At 36.8% G+C, this 17,127-nt stretch overlaps 1 protein-coding gene across 1 annotated transcript in view; it reads left to right on the top strand.

Annotated features, from left to right (window-relative positions):
* The window catches only part of FANCC (FA complementation group C), a 60,320-nt gene that overhangs the window by 35,041 nt on the left and 8,152 nt on the right, over positions 1-17,127 (top strand). The window contains exons 7-11 of the mRNA XM_062600344.1: positions 1,170-1,326; positions 7,129-7,181; positions 11,765-11,864; positions 14,626-14,701; positions 15,590-15,662. Coding sequence (XP_062456328.1) covers positions 1,170-1,326; positions 7,129-7,181; positions 11,765-11,864; positions 14,626-14,701; positions 15,590-15,662 — 459 coding nt within the window. The remainder of the gene's footprint in view (positions 1-1,169; positions 1,327-7,128; positions 7,182-11,764; positions 11,865-14,625; positions 14,702-15,589; positions 15,663-17,127) is intronic.

The following is a 17,127-nucleotide window of genomic DNA, read 5'->3' as shown; positions in this document are numbered from 1 at the left end:
CTAGGGAGGAATAACTCCATGCAGCAGTCCAAGCTGGGGGCTGACCTTCTGGAGAGCAGGTCTGCAGAGAAAGACCTGGGAGTGCTGGTGGATGACAAGTTGACCATGAGCCAGCAATGTGCCCCTGTGGCCAAGGCGGCCAATGGTGCACTGGGAAGAGTGTTGCCAGCAGGTGGAGGGAGGTGATCCTGCCCCTCTCCTCAGCCCTGGTGAGGCCTCATCTCGAGTCCTGTGTCCAGTAGTGGGCTCCTCAGTCTAACAGAGACATGGAGCTACTGGAGAGAGTCCAGTGTAGGGCTGATCAGAGGATGATCAGAGGAGGCTGCGAGAGCTGGGTCTGTTTAGCCTGGGGAAGAGAAGACTGAGGGGGGATCTTATCAGTGTGCATCTGAAAGGAGGGGATAGGGCTAAGTTCTTTTCAGTCATCTCATGTGACAGGACAAGAGGCAATGGGCACAAACCACCGGAAGTTCCGCCTGAACGTGAGGGGGAATTTCCTCACTGTGAGAGTGAGGGAGCACTGGACCAGGTTGCCCAGAGAGGTTGTGGAGTCTCCTTCCCTGGAGATATTGAAGACCCACCTGGATGCAACCCCATCTAACATGCTGTAGGTGATTCTGCTTGGACTATATGATCTCCAGAGGTCCCTTCCAACTTTACCGATTCTGTGATTCTAACTTGTTTATTTTCTTATTTCTTTGCAAAGAGTAGGTATTACTTTGAATCATAGCCAGCAGTAAAATTAGTTAGACCCTTTCTGCTTGCCTGTCAGCTGCTGACACTTTCTAGTAGGCGGATGTACAGGAAACACACTGGGTTTTAAAGAGAGGGAGCATGAGGTAAACTTTCTCTAGAGAGTTAAAAAAAACCTCAGACTTGAACCTTCCATTTCCGCTTGCTTGAATCTGACAGCGGCGAGTTCTTGATTTTTAAAGACCTATAGTAAGGTTTATTTGTAGATGATGGTGATTCCCTGTTATTCTTTGACATTATTATTTGATAAATTCTGCAGTCACATTTAGAAAGTATTGTGGTCCTGGCTATTGAGCAGAGCACTGTAAACCAGGTTTTATCTCTCTTTCTGCAGGTTGATTTTTTTTGTCTTGCGATGTTTGCTTTTGTTTGTCTTTCAATTTCTTAGTGAAAACAATATTTTCTTCATAAACCAGAAAGAAGATCTCCCTGTCTGAAACGGCTATCTTCAGCCTATGGCTTCGTCACTTACCAAGCCTTGAAAAAGCTACTTTGCATCTTTTAGACCAATTGGCTTCCGTTCAGATGACTTCACTGGAAGAAGTAGCTTGTGTCGTGAAAAACTCATTATTGGTATGTACAACAGGTAGTATATTTGATTCTATGCTTTCTGCTCAAGAGTGGACAAAGAGTTCTCAAATATATGGCAGTATCTTTGTGGGAGAAAGGCTGTTTTGTGGTGTATTACTTGGTAATACAAAGGCAAATCTTGAATCATACAGATATCAGTTCAGAGTAAAAATTAAATATCTAAATGATAGAAGAAAGATTTGACCTGTAGACCAAGGAAAGTTAGAGTGGGACTCTGATTGATGGGGGTATGAATACCTGCCCTGTCTTTAAAAATTATAAACTTCTGGGAGGGAGGATTTGAATCTGTTTTTACTTACTTCTCTGTGCCCTTGGGAATTTAGCAGTTTAAACAATTGAAATGCTTTGTAAATTATTTTACTGTGGAATATTTTGTTAGTTGGCTTTGCATGCAAACATTAACAAATTAATGTAAAACATTTGCTAAACTATAGTTAAAGTTTGATTTCAAATGCTGTGTTACAAAGTGAACTAAGAATCTTATTTTTAGAAAACATAATGACAGCAGCTTCTACAAACTTACATTAGTTTGCAAAATTAAATGTAAATTTAAGTGTAAATACGTGCTATGCACTTACACTATATTTCATAAAGTGAAGCTCTCTCAAAAAGGTAGATGAAATCTTATTTTCACCCTATGAAATTTTATAGTATTTATTTTAAAAAGGAAAAGAAATTATGCATTTAGATTTTTTCTTTTTTAATTGAATCTGAAAATTTCTATTTCAAGGGTCACTTAAAATGCTTGCAAATCTCTTAAGTGTTTTGTGTCAGCAGTACTTATGTATCATTTGAGATCTAGGTGTTCCAGAAGACAAGGCTATAAAATAGCCTGTGCATATAATTTTTCTGTACTGAACAAAATATGTTAGTTGAACATAGTACAAGGTATCATACATAGCTCAGAAAAGACACCAAGTTTTATGTATAAAATGAAGTAAAATCTTTATCATAATTATTTATTTGAGGTTGCTTATTATTTATTTTCATTGAATTGTTTTCACACCCTGATCCCTGAAAAGGATGGGACCTTACTGTGCTAGCACACTTAGATTGTACCTATTTGCTTCTGCTCCAAAGAATTTGAGCTTTCAAAGGAAAATATTCACAGGGAGGAAAGATGAATGCAGCAGCTTTGAATGCTGGTTTAGAGAGGACATCCTGTGGGCAAGAAGTGGTATGAATGAGGGCCTAAGAGTGAGAATAGCTTGAAGGTAGATACTGCTTGTTGATAGGAGTAATGTGTTAAGAGAGTGTACAAAAGAGCAATGGAATGGCAATTGAAAAAGACAGAGTGAGAAGCTTCAGAGAGGCAGTAGAGGAGGAAGAGATGAGATCCCAAAATTATGGCTTAAAATGTCTGATGATATTTGTAAACATACTTGTGTGATGTTAAGATCAGTGAGCGTTTTGAATCCAACAGTGTGAATAATTTAGCCTGTCTTAAAAAAAAAAAAAAATCTGAATATTTATTTAGGGATGTGGAAATGTATTTTCTTGACAGATTGTTATTTGCAGGAAGTGACCTCAGTTCGCCTTATGTGGAATGATGAGACAAAAATCAATTGATTTAGACTTTTCTGTTTGCAATAAAACCAGTAGAGTGCAAATAGGCAGAAATATATTACTGATTTGATTATATTATATGATAAGAAGGAAACTTGAATAAGCTGTTTCATAATTGTGTTATTGGAGTCATTTATCAAAACAAAATATCTTGATAGAGCAACCCAGTGTAAACCTCATAAAGATCTAGAGTATCCAGATAGTTATAAACTACTATTTTTATTATGAAAGAAACTTGATATGCAATATTGTTACATTTGAATTCCAAAAGTAGTTACAGTGTGATGGTCCACCAACTTGTGTTTTATATGGTCTGCTATTAATTGTGTTTATGCCCTTTAGAGATAGCTGGAATTAATATTGGAAATTCTACAGTTACTGAGAAATAATAAGTACGAAAACTAAGTGTCATACGTGTTGCTAGTGAAATGACATTCATAAACACTCTTTCGCTTCTTAATAATTTGGTATGGGGAAAGATTCCTTTCTTTTTGAAGTAGAGCTAGTTTATATGTGTGAGTTAGTAAATAAAATTAAAATAAACACACAAATTAAGTATTTTATGTTTAAGCAAAAAAACACGGATATATATGTATATATGTAAACAGATTGGTAAAACACTTGCATAAACTAACGTGAGCAAATTGATGTCAGTCAGGTTCAGTTTTTAGTTGTTTTTCCAAAATAGTATTTTTTTTCTTTCAAAGTTATGTTGTAAGAAAACCTTAATCTTCTGCTATAGGTTGAGAATTCTTAAAATTTGTTGTGTTCTCCTTCTCTGTTCCCCCCCCCCCCTTTTTTTTAGCTGTTCCATCAATTTTCTTGTCAATTTTAAGTCTGTCCCTGAATCAAAAGTGTGTTATGCTCTACAGCATTCTCACTCTGGGGCCTCCTTGCTGTTGTTTTCACTTCAGCACTAGCATCAGAATAGAGATTAGTAGTTGATACAGTGACTCTTTCCTGTTGCCATATAGCATAGGGAAGTTGGAGATGCACTCTTGATTCCTATGCTGTTACTTGACCACCTTGCGTTGCCTCATTGTCAGGTTTCTGTTGTGGCCAGGTACACGCTCACTGGCCAGTGTGCCAGAAGGCGGCGGAAGGATAGAGAGAAAAAATGAGCACCTTGTTGTTCTTGTTGCCCATATTGTAATGTAGTCCAGCTAAGTCACAATTAATTTCCTCAGTGTTGTCTGTCTTCAAAAGCTGTGTCATTATGGTAAAATGTTTGAAATAGTGCAATTTACTCATAATTTTGATGAAGTTAGGAGGGTTTAAATACAAAAATTCTGTGAAAAGATACTCATGCTTTCAAAGCAATATGAAAATAAAAACATATTTAGCACTTGGTAGAAGAAAAAGAGTAATATATAAGTATATTATTATTATTTAATTAATGTAAAATTCAGGAATACAAGTAAATTTAAATTTGGAAATGCAAACATGTTAAATAAAGAAATGTACAGGTTTCTTAAAGTTGAGTGTGTTTAACTGTAGAAGTGTTCTGTCCAAATAATGGCACGAGAGTCTAGAAGCCAAGAGAATTGGAATTTCTGGTGTTATTGCTTCAACTCTTGCAGTGTGGTCTTGGGCACAATTTGTTTCCTTATGTTTATTCTTACTTGTGATTATTATAAGGAATGCTGTAATGAGCATAAAGAAACAGTAGATGATTGTTACTGTGTTCTTCTGCGTACTGTGTACATACGTATTCATATAGATGCAAATATATTTTTCTTATTTTCATTCAGTGCTGGCTTTGTATTATGGTAATAAATGAATTATTGAGGATTCTACTTTTTGATAATAAATCAGGTACAAAAGTACTGTAATTTTGTAGAACTCGTGTGTAATACTTCATGTTATAATACATTTTTCACATTTTATTTCTTTAAAACATGTTTTTATCTTCTTCATTTTTCTTTCTGAAGACGCATACACATTCTTAAAATTTGGAATCATTGTATTACACATGGAATTCCAGTTTTCTATGTCTGGATCTTTTTAGCTTAGTGTAGATTGTGCTCTATGGGATGTGCACATTTTAAAAGGGATAGAGCAAGTTCCCAGTAGACAGAGTGTTAGATTATCTGACCTTTATCTGGAAAATGTTGCATAGTTGCAAACAAGATTATTAAAATGTAAAGTATCCTTTTATTTTGAAGAAGTAGGGAGATAAAGTCAGCAACCTGCAACCCTATGAGAATCCCTCCCAAACACTGGTATTGCCAGTGATTCAGTGTGGACATTCTAAACAGAAGGCATACCTTCACATTGCCTTGGAAATTTTTGTGCCATGATAAATATTCTCATTTTCAATAGTTGTTAATGAATTGAATACAACACACTAATCAAAACCTTGTTGTGAAATTAGGTAACAATCAGTGATTTGCTTTTAATAACAATAATGAAATTCCTGTCAATTTCAGCAACGTAGATTGAATAGAAGGAGCTATCAGCTTGGGGCTCTCAAAATGAATGTTATATAGTTTGCTATTCGTTGAAAGAGTGAAAAGTATTTTTGATTATTGATCAGAGCACATTTATTTTGGTATTGTTCAAAGGAATTTTGGTTTGATCTTGATACCTGCAGCAGAGTGCTGCTAGACCCTTCCTAGTAACATGATCAAAAAGTCATAGGCAGCAGTGGGTTTTTGTGTCATTTTGAATGTATGCTTGCAGAGGTATATAGAGAGTCTGAAAAGACTGAAGAAAGGTCTGAAATAAACCACTGAGCTCACAGAACTGAAACATGTTTTCACTTTAGACTATTTTCCTTTACAAAAAAAAAAGTATTTTTTGTCTCATATACTCAGTTTTTTTTAACTCTTAAGCAATGGAAGTTGGAGACCTCAGCCTTGCAGTGAGTTGCATGCTGATTTTCACTTTTTTAACCTCTGGCTGTAAATGCTTTTGAACACTAGGTGGCATATGCTCAATAGGATAACTTTACTGCAGCCCTGTGACAGAAAAAGTGTAGTAAAAGATGAAAACGAAGTGTTGCCTAGTGTTGCTAATAAGGTAAAGACAACAGTAAGAAGCAAGGAGCTGGCTTTTTCAGAGCTTTTCAGTTTATATTAAATTATGTCTATTTCCTGAGATTATCATATAAACCTGAGCCCTTATTCGGCCTACATGTGATTAAAAAAAAGTTCTCTTCCACTTGGTACTTTTTAGCCTGAATAGGTTGATAAAAGTTTTCATTGAAAAGGTGCTTCAGGCACTTAAAGCTGTTACAGTAAACACCATTTTTATACACTCTATTCCTTTCATGCATCCTGAAGTCTAGTGCATTTTATGAGATATGTTTTACTCTAGATTGTTCAAGAATTATGTTCTTACCAAATCTTCAGGGGCTAACCTCAGAAAAGACAGGCATAATAGAATTCACTCTTTTTTTTTTTTAAAAAAAAAAAAGAAAACAACCTAGATAAATATATGAAGGGAAATATGTAAATGGTTATCTAATCCTAGGGTTGTATAAAAAAAGTGTTTACTAATGCATATTTAATGTAATAGCTTTATTAAAACAACCTTTTTATGCACTATGAAGATAAAAAGTGTCACTAGTTAAAAAAATGCAGGTTTATCTATAAGTTGAACTGAGCTGCTTAGGTCATAGTAGCAACCCTGAAATTCATAGAATGACATAATATTTTGGACAGATACCTTGGATCAAAATATATGTGGTGGTATTAAAGACAGAAGAGATAAGGCTACAAATTTAATTTTTGGAGTTTAAATTGTTAATTTAGCAAGAATCACCAGGTACATCCAAAGGGATTGCTATAAAGCCAAAAAGAAAACTTTTGATAAAGTTGCTGGCTAACTCTTGTCTCCAGGAATTGCATGCAATAACCTGTTAAATCTGTCTGGCACCCTTAGTATTTTTAGTGATACTTGTCGTAAATAATTTGAGATCCTGGGTATTTGTATTTATCAGCTAGTTAGCCTGCTTGGTGTTGCTGCGAGTCTCCTTTCTTGACTCTAATTAATTTTAATCTAATAATCCAGTTTTAATTTTAATTTAATAATCTATCTTATTTTAAGAACCTAATTGTGAGAGAATCTGAGTGTTTAATAATGGTTGGCATGAGATCTGTAGTTTAGTAATTTCAGCACAATAGCATCCATGGGTTAAGTTATAAATTCTACAGCAACAGTTGAGTTGCTTCTTATTAATTAACGAGCTGTTTCCTTTCATTTGCTTATCAACAGCCACAAGCAGCGAGCCATCCTGCCATTTTCAGAATCGTTGATGAAATTTTCAAGTAAGTTTTGAAATGGTATTGGGAAATATTTTAAATGACCAATCTAAACATTGAGGTTTTATTTATGAATATGCCGTATTATAATCTATGACATATTATAATTTCTGGATGTCTTATTCTTTAGCTGCATCCATCTCTGTACTCTTCTGTGACACATATGACAAATAATAGACAAAGTTAATCTTGAAATGGAACTTTTATGAAAGTTACATTGTAACAATTATTGATACAATTGACTACATTGTATTTTACACTGTAAAGTTAAAATATGAGTTTATTTTGTATTTTAGTAAAGTTTTATCGTTGAAATATGATCTGATGTAAGAAATACAAATGCTCAGTAATGACTTGGACAACAGTAGCATAAAGACTTTGGAGCTGAGCTAGCACGTTTGCACTTACTTATATGGCCTCTCTAAAATTGTGTTTAAAATCTTTCAGGATTCACGTCAGCTATGCTCTTGATGACATTAAACTGTTGATTTGCCTGTTAGTAAAGAATCTGTTTTTGAATGCATTTCAAAATACTTTTCAAGTAAATCTATTGTTCACCACATGGGGGCTTCCAGTCCTTTGTACTTGGTTTTCAGTGGCTTTTTCTCTTCAGTTGACTTTCTTATTATTTTACCATTCTTTTGAAGTAATCTACCCAATCCTAGTCAGTACTACAATTTTGATACAAAATATTGTACTAGGTGCTAACAAGAAACTGACAGTCCTCGTTCATTAAAGCTCCTGCTTTATAAGGGAAACCAGCTTGCAGGTGCATGTGTTTGGAGGTTTTTACATGTCTGTCTGTGTTTATGTGTCTGTATGTGCAGTTTAGTTCTGTGCATGTACTGACAGACAAATCTCTGCTGTGGAAACTGTAGACAGCTGTATAATGAGAGGGAACAATTTTGCCACTCTTGTTATAGCAGACCTTTCTGTTACTGTGGCCCCAGAGATCCTGGCAAAACTCAGAGAGAAGAAGAAAGTACACAGAATGTGGAAGAGGGGACAGGCTACTTGGGAGAATTACAGGAATGCAGTCAGAGTATGTAGAGATGCAACAAGGAAGGCTAAGGCCCAGCTGGAATTGAGTCTTGCAAGGGATGTTAAGGACGACGGGAAGGGCTTCTTCAAATACATCAGCAGCAAGAAGAGGACTAGGGAAAATGTGGGCCCACTACTGAATTGGACGGGTGCCCTGGTGACAAGGGATACAGGGAAGGCAGAATTACTGAAGCTTTCTTTGCTTCAGTCTTCACTGCTAAGGGCAGCTCTCATGAATCCTGCAGCCTGGACATGAGGGAGAAAGTCTGGAGAAAGGAAGACTTTGCTTTGCTTGAGGAGGACAGGATTAGAGACCTTCTGGGCAAGCTTGATGTTCACAAATCCATGGGCCCGGATAGGTGCACCCACGGGTACCGAGGGAGCTGGCGGATCCAGGTTGCTGTCCATCATCTTTGAAAGGTCCTGGAGAACTGGAGAGGTGCCTGAGGACTGGAAGAAAGCGAGTGTCACTCCAGTCTTCAAAAAGGGCAAGAAGGAGGACCCAGGCAACTCCAGGCCAGTCAGCCTCACTTCCATCCCTGGAAAGGTGATGGAACGACTCATCATGGATGCCATCTCCAGGCATATGGAGGAGAAGAAGGCGATGAGGAGTAGTCAGCATGGATTCACCAAGGCGAAATCCTGCTTAACCAACCTGATAGCCTTCTCTGATGGCCTGACTGGCTGGGTAGATGAGGGGAGAGCAGTGGACGTTGTGTACCTTGACTTCAGCAAGGCTTTTGACACTGTCTCTTCCTCCTAGAGAAGCTCTGGAAGTGTGGTTTAGATGAATGGACAGTGAGGTGGATTGAGAACTGGCTGAAAGGCAGAGCTCCGAGGGTCGTCATCAGTGGTGCGGAGTCTAGTTGGAGGCCTGTGGCTAGTGGAGTTCCCCAGGGCTCGGTGCTGAGTCTCATCCTCTTCAACTTATTCATCAATGACCTGGATGAGGGGACAGAGTGCCTCCTCAGTGAGTTTGCTGATGATCCCAAGCTGGGAGGAGTGGCTGACACACCAGAGGGCTGTGCAGCCATTCGAAGAGACCTGGACAGGCTGGACAGGCAGGGCTGAGAGGAACCTTCTGAGGTTCAGCAAGAGCAAGTGCAGAGTCCTGCACCTAGGGAGGAATAACTCCATGCAGCAATACAAGCTGGGGGCTGACCTTCTGGAGAGCAGGTCTGCAGAGAAGGACCTGGGAGTTCTGGTGGATGACAAGTTGACTATGAGCCAGCAATGTGCCCTTGTGGCCAAGAAGGCCAATGGTGCACTGGGAAGAGTGTTGCCAGCAGGTGGAGGGAGGTGATCCTGCCCCTCTACTCAGCCCTGGTGAGGCCTCATCTCGAGTCCTGTGTCCAGTAGTGGGCTCCCCAGCACAACAGAGACATGGAGCTACTGGAGAGAGTCCAGCGTAGGGCTACAAAGATGATCAGAGGGCTGGAGCATCTGCCCTATGAGGAACAGCTGCAAGAGCTGGGCCTCTTCAGCCTGGGGAAGAGACGGCTAAGGGGGATCTTGTCAAGGTGTACAAGTACCTGAAGGGAGGGTGTCAAGGGGATGGGGACAAACTCTTCTGTTGTCTTGTGTGACAGGACAAGAGGCAATGGGCAGAAATTGAAGCACAGAAGTTCCACCTGAACATGAGGGGGAATTTCTTCCCTGTGAGAGTGACAGAGCACTGGACCAGGTTGCCCAGAGAGGTTGTGGAGTCTCTTTCTCTGGAGATCTTCAAAGCCTGCCTGGATGCACCTGTAGGTGACCCTGCTTTAGCTGGGGGGGGGGGGGTTAGGGAGACTTGGACTTGATGATCTCCAGAGGTCCCTTCCAACCTTACCTATTTTGTGATTTTAGAGATTCAACATGTTTTTCTGTTTTTCAGCTGAAATGTCTTAAGACTGCTCCCTTGCTTGCTTTCCATTGTATCTATTTTGTATGCTCATGCATTGCATCAAGTAATTCCTTTACATTCTTGGTATTAAACAGTTAATTTGTTTTAAAAATACTGTATTTCTGATCCTCATAGTATTAAATGAAGTTGTACATGTCCGCCTGTTTTTTGCAGATCAATTGTTTCTGCAGCTTTGTGTTCATTGTTGTTGTACTTCTCTGACATGTTTCCAAATTTTTTCAAATGCTGCCCAGAAATTAACACACTATTCTTTACTTAGTCTCATGGGAGATTTCAGAGAGCTGATGCAGAAGTAGAACCTTTACTTTATTGCTTTCTAAACCTGCATTCTACATGAACATTTGTTATGTTTTGGGAGGCAGTACTTTGCTAGAAGCATATATCAAAAACTTAGGTCTCTTTCAGGAATAGTTTTCCTACTCTGTATTTTTCTTGATGAGCTTGATTGTGCTAGGCTGTTTCATCTCAGAAGTATAAACTTTCTTTTATCAAGTAGAAGCTTATTTATTTTTGTGCATGGATATACAGAATTCTAGAATCTGTGAATTTTATGTAATAGTTCTGTGTTTATATTTGAGATTGTATTTTCCTCCAGTGTTGTGAAACTTCAGAATTACAGTAATGTGTTATTTGTTCCCATCTTGCAGCTCATTATGGAAAGAGATAAGTAAATCCTTAATAACAAACACTATGATATCTCAGAGGCAGCTTACTCCAAACTCTTTTTCCCTTAACATTACATGTCTTTCCAAAACTGTAAAGAAAATTACTCTCTGCTGCCCTTGTCTTTTCCTGCTGCATTTGCTTAGGGAATCATTACACCCTATGGAAGGCCGGTTAAGATTTTCACCTTCCTGACATATAAAATCTCCAGAATAGATTTTTATGATTTCACCAGAGAAAGCACTTGGAAGTGCATTTGTCTTTAATTACATCTGCAGCAACTGCTGATTTGGAGTATGTCTTTAGTATATATTCATTTGTTTGTGCTTCTGACTCATTGCTTAACAATCACTGATGAGTCAGAGTCTGAATGCCAGCTGTATTATTTAAGTTCAATCATCTTGTTTTCTATTTTAAATGTGTATCTCTTTTTCTTCTTATTTCCCTTGCTTCAGTAGGAGTGCAATACTTAACAGTCATAGTCAAACTTTGTTTCTTTTGCTCCATGTACCCAGGAGATTGTAATTTTTTTCTAATTTAAGATGGCCTGTGGGACACAGGCCAGCAAAGCATGAGAGCATGCCTAATTTTAAGCTGTGAATAGTATGTGTTGAACCCAGTAAGACTATTCAGATGCTGAAAATAAATGTTGTGGTAGTCTTGTTTTTTAATTTTACTTTCTTTTCTTTCCCCTCTAGGTAGGGGAAATTCTTTATATGTGTGTGTATATTGTATATACATAGTTCATATAGTTTATTTGTATAGTTAACATATGTTTTCTTTAAAAAATGCCCGCAAAGTTAAAAGTTCTGCCAATTTTCATGCTGGCATAATAGCCTGATGAGTTCAGACATAGCTTGAGGCTGTAGTGTAGAAAGAATGTACTTTTTTCCCTCCTTCTTTCAATTAACAGTGATGTGATTGGCATACTAATAATCTGATATAATAGTCTGTTATAATCTAAATTTTTAATGCTCAGGAATGCACTACTGGAAACTGATGGTGCTCCAGAAGTTATGATGGTAATACAGGTGTTTACACAGCTCTTCATTCAGGCTCACCAGAACGATCACAAGCAGGTTAGTTGAGATCTGTTTAATGGCTTTCTTTTTTTTTGAATGAAAAGGTGAAATTTTCAAGGAAAACTTTTTTACTCTTAAGAATGGTGACTGAATATAATGAGCTAAATAATAGCTCAGTTAAGACATTTTCACCTGTGAATAAAAATGCAGTGCAAAATCAATATGTAATCTACCTGGAGTAATCTTCCAGTCTAGACTCTTATTTGCACAGGGGCCATTGATATTTAAAATTTTTTAAATGAGTTTTTGTTCTGCAGTAGCAAGGATCTTGCTAATAAATGAAATGGAAGGGCTAACTCCCCCTTTTCCTCCCCCTCTTCTTCCAAAGAATCATAAGTAGGATGTGAAGCAGTTGTTTTTTTAGTCATTCTGTCCAAAAGGTCAAAGACCCGGAATACATACTGCTTTTATACATATATACTATTTTTAACCTTCAGCGGTGGCCTTTCAGAGATATTTCTTCAGTCAAAAGCTTCACATCTCCCAGCTCAGGAACTCTTCTCTTGCACAAGTTTTTATACTACTCTTATTGAATTAAGTAGAATTACTTTTGTTGTGTATTACTTTAACCAAGAAGAGATCAGTTTCTCATTTTTAAATTTCAGTTAGAAATTTGAAAAGGTCATTGTTCTGTTTATAGGCTACATACTTCTTTTCAGCACTCCAAATTCACTGTCATTTGACGTTCTTACCATTTTTATTTTTATTATTAATTTATTTTGTTTTTATTTTATGTTTTACTGCGTGACAAAAGTTTTGGAGACTTTCTACTTCTAATAGTTTTCACTTTTAAAAATTGAAAAATTTCCAATTCCTTTGATTTCTACATCTTTTTGGAATACGTTAGTTAAGAAAGGTTTGGATCTTCATCTTGGAACTTGTGAAGTATTTGCTTTTAATTGGCATTGTGATTGAATCTGTCTTCAAGCTTCAGACAATATGAATTAAGGATTAAACTGCAGCTGTCTTATGTAATATATAGGTGCTGTGCATGTAGATTTTATGCCACCCTGGTCGCGTGGCAGCAGCACATTGTGTAGCCCTAGAGATGTGGGGGCGACTGGGTGGAAAAAACAAGTAAATATGCCACACCCTTCAGACACCTTAGGTTGTGCAGGCAATGAATTTGCTTTAGGGTGACAGTCCTTAATCTGATAACATTGTGACATGGACTATTGCCCACTTTTTTTTGAAGTTGATTTTAAATATTAAGTAGGTTTCCAACTTAATGTATTATTAATATTCAATTTATACACAATTTGATTCGTGGGGCTGTAATTAATGTAGTATCTTAAATATTAGAATTTAAAATCCCTTGTTTTATTGTTTATAATGTTAACTAAGACTTCGTAAACTTTGTTTAAATCAGTTTATCGTATTTGTTTTGTCATACGAATAGTATATGTATTCATAAAATACCCCTCTTTATGGTATCTGGATACAATTAACAGGATATTATTTGCCCCATTAACATTTCACATAAGAAGGGTAAAACCACTTAACAACAAGGGATGAGGAAGGATCTGTCTGGGTCATCTGAGACCTTAGGAATGTATAATACAGTTAATTTAAAAAAGACTAGGCAAACATGTGTGTCCAAAAATTTGTTCAAGGAGCCAGGTCATGTCTGCAGCTTCACAGGTAGGCAAGGTGGAGTAGGAGGAGAATGATTCCCTGTGCTACTGTGGTAGCTGTCAATAGAACTGTCTTTTTTAATAACTTTGCAAACTGTTTAGCGAGAACAAGGAAATGTGGGGAAAAAATGGACAATTTGAAGAAAAAGTGGTGTGGATTTTAGGCGTAGACTTGCTCTTCTGTGTTTTGAGAGACAGAAAAAGGCATAAAGGGAACATAAAGTATAAGAAAAAAGGCGATTTGGGTAGTGATCAAAAAAGAAATTTAATGTATTGTATGTATTGTGACTACTGTTGGGATGATTTGTGATGATAATGAGAGCTGACTTAAGAATATTTGGGTCATGTTAGTTTTGAGTTTATAAACTTAAAGCTTGTATTTACTTTTATGTTTAAATTTACTTGATATGATTTCCTCCAAAGGTGCTTTCCCATGGTCATTTCATGATCTTTAGCTGTTTTCATCTGAAAATTAAGTATTTGTTTTAAATAGATGGATAAATATTTTAAATTGCTTTTTCACTTTTATTTCATGTTTACTGTTATGTGAGAAACATGGTATTATTATGTCAGTTGTTATATCCAGCCAATCCAAACTCGTTTGATCTGTTAGTACCTTGTTTTGTAGTTTGTGATGGTTTATGTAAGAAATGAACTACCTAAAAATAGTGCTTGTATGGTAGGTAGCAAATATTTTTGCTTTGCTTAAATTGTATGTTGAAAAACAGTTTTCACTTTCAATACTGTTTTCGTGTGTAATTTATATTTTGTCTTGGCTACTAACTGTATGAAGGGCTCTGTTTTCATGGGGATTTTTAGTGCAAGCTAATTGGTTACATGCGTACTTTAGTATAAGGATTATTAATTTTTAATTATACTAATTTCACTTGACAAGTAGTCTTCTAATACCAATGATGCACTGAGTATTTCAGGATACTGTATATATTAGTGTAGTGTAGTTTCAATTAACTATTATTTATAGAGGAGAAAAATAATGAGAATGCATCATTCTATTTCTTTATAAGACACACATGTATTTTCCCAAATCTAAATGAAATGTTAGCCGTGGGTTTATTCCTGAAAACTGTCTGGAAAGTTCTTAAAATGACAATCTTGTATTTTAGCATAAGTTTCCGCTGAAAGCCTACTTCTCTGACCATTACCAGCCTCTTGTAAAAGCTTTACTCAGACAACCTTTCGGTAAGTTTCTTCATGAAATGTTTATGGTATTAACCTGCATATTCTGTATGCCTTAAAATAACTTTAAAAGGGCCTAAGACAAGATTTGGCCTGCAACTTAAATTTTGACATTTCTGTAAATTGGGTGTTTTAACTTTGCAACTTTTATAACATTCTTTTAATGTATCTTTTATAGGCACACCTAATTCTTACATAAGTATAATACAGATATAACTTGAAGAAAACTAAACCCAAGCTGGATAACAGGGGAGGAGTGCACTGATTTTAGTATGAAAGTAGTGATGCTAGAAATTAAGACAAGTTACTGAGAATCTGTAAAGATACTGAATATTCTTATCTTGCAATATTTGCATATAATTGTCATTATGAACATTTTGGTAGATGTATTACAAGCATTAGTGTGTTACCTTGCTGTGTGACTCTGCAAGCGTGAATTCATCTGGGCTTTTAGATTGTAAAATTAACTTTTTCAGGTCAAGAAACTTACTTAAAGTAGTACAGTTCTTCATGAGCAACAACTTCTGCTCAGTATAAGAGTTTCTGGGAATTTTTTTCTACTGGTTACGGGCTAATGCTGAGGTAGAATTTGTACAAGGCTACATCAGCCGAATTTGAAGAGTATACCTAGCTGTACCTCCTTACTTGCCATTGTCACTGAATTGTTCTAAGAAAACACAGTAACAGTTATGGTTGAAAACTGGAAAATTTAAAAATGAAATTTTAAATGCTTTGGGAAAATGAATTCATGTTATACAAATTTTAATACTAGTTTAATATGGTTGATTTTATTGTTTTAGTTCTGCTCTAGCTGAACCTTTGCACTTGAAAAAATGAAAAGTCATTTTTCCTGATTTTTTTTTTTATTCTCCCTTCCTCCCTAATTGCCAGCTATGCATTGCTCTCAGCACTTGAAACACATTTCAGAAATGCTCAAAACATTAGTAGAAGATGAAAGCATTAGGTAAGCAATATTTCTTTTTTTCTTGCATCTGTTATTTTGTAGAAAGTCACTTACTTTGCAGTCTTCACTGGCCACATTTCTTCAAGTGTAATTTGGTTATTATTCTCTAAATTGAGCCTTCTTTTAAAGGTTAGGACTTAGATTAACTATAAAACTGAACTTTGTAGCCCATGTAGACCTGACCAATAAGCCTCTCAGAAAAGATAGTTTTGTAGTTCCTTTCATTTCAGCAAACAGCTGAACTGTATCAAAGAAATGCTTACTTGCCTGCTCTCCCATTTACTCCTGAAACTTTTCTGAATTCAATTTCTTATCCTGTTTAGCCTGAATTACTCAAAATCATTGCTGTGTCCAGAGAGGGTCCAATGGTCTCAAGCCAGTGAGAACCCTTGCTTATTCCTTGTCTTCAGGATACAGAGCCACTGTGTACACTTATGAAGAGTCATCTCAAAGTAGCAGAAGCAGTCCTGAAGAAGCACTGTGAGGGGACGTACAGGAAGGTTTATTATATGAGAAATACTGAGCCCAAACTGTGGGCTGGAGGAAGGCAAGTTACCTTTGAGAATACTGGTTGGAGACTTAGTCTGGCATTTCTCCATTTCTTTGGCATAACATGAGAACTCTCTCCACCAGAAAAGCAGCTAATATTAGAAAAAGCCTGTACGGAGCAGGATCGTTTATAAAGCAGATGGGATTGACTTCTGCAGGTTTGTGAAAATATCCAAACATCAAATCTCTTGACTTTTCATCAAGATGCAATGGTTAGGCTATTTCAGAGTTTGTTATATTGCCCTTTGAGGTGACAACCCGTGTTTCTGACCTTTTGCCCTTAACTTCTTTTGTCTAAAGAGTTGCTATAGGAGTGGTAGTGTCTGTCTGCAAAAATTCTAATTTGGTGATAGATGTTGTAGGAATATATGAAAAGAATGGAAAAAGATACATCTCTATCTCTTGCTGCACTGTAATTCTTTCTTACCAGGTATATGATGAGTCCCTGAGTTGGCTAGAGCTTTGATAGAGATCTGCTTAGACATGCTCCAAGAATGAACTCTCCAAAGAATATTGAACAGCTTTTAAACTCAGAAAAGCCAATTTCATTTTGATTTAAAAACTAAAATAGTTTAAATAGAAATACAGAGTGGCCAGATCAGATAGATTCACAAAACAAAACTTTGAACTGCCACTTTTTTCATGACATCCTGGAAGTCAGGTCCTTGTGTCCATACTTAGTTTCAGCTAACTCACAGAGGGACTTTCTTGAGTGGTAGAAGAAAGTTTTGCAGTTCCCTCTGAGGCCTGGCTGTCTGCTACCTGCTTCTCACTTTCTATTTGAGCTGCAGTTTGGCACTATACCTTGCCTGTTGTACTCTGAAGTCTGTCAAATGCTTTCTCTCTTTAAGTGTGACCAGTAGCTGACCGTGGCTTCTTAAAGAGCTATAACTTAAACATAGAACAAACAAATAGA

This window comes from Rhea pennata, chromosome Z, assembly GCF_028389875.1.
Source record: "Rhea pennata isolate bPtePen1 chromosome Z, bPtePen1.pri, whole genome shotgun sequence".
Taxonomy (NCBI): Eukaryota; Metazoa; Chordata; class Aves; order Rheiformes; family Rheidae; genus Rhea; species Rhea pennata.
Note: the sequence above shows the minus strand (reverse complement) of the source record. Positions and strands in the feature narration are given on the sequence as shown.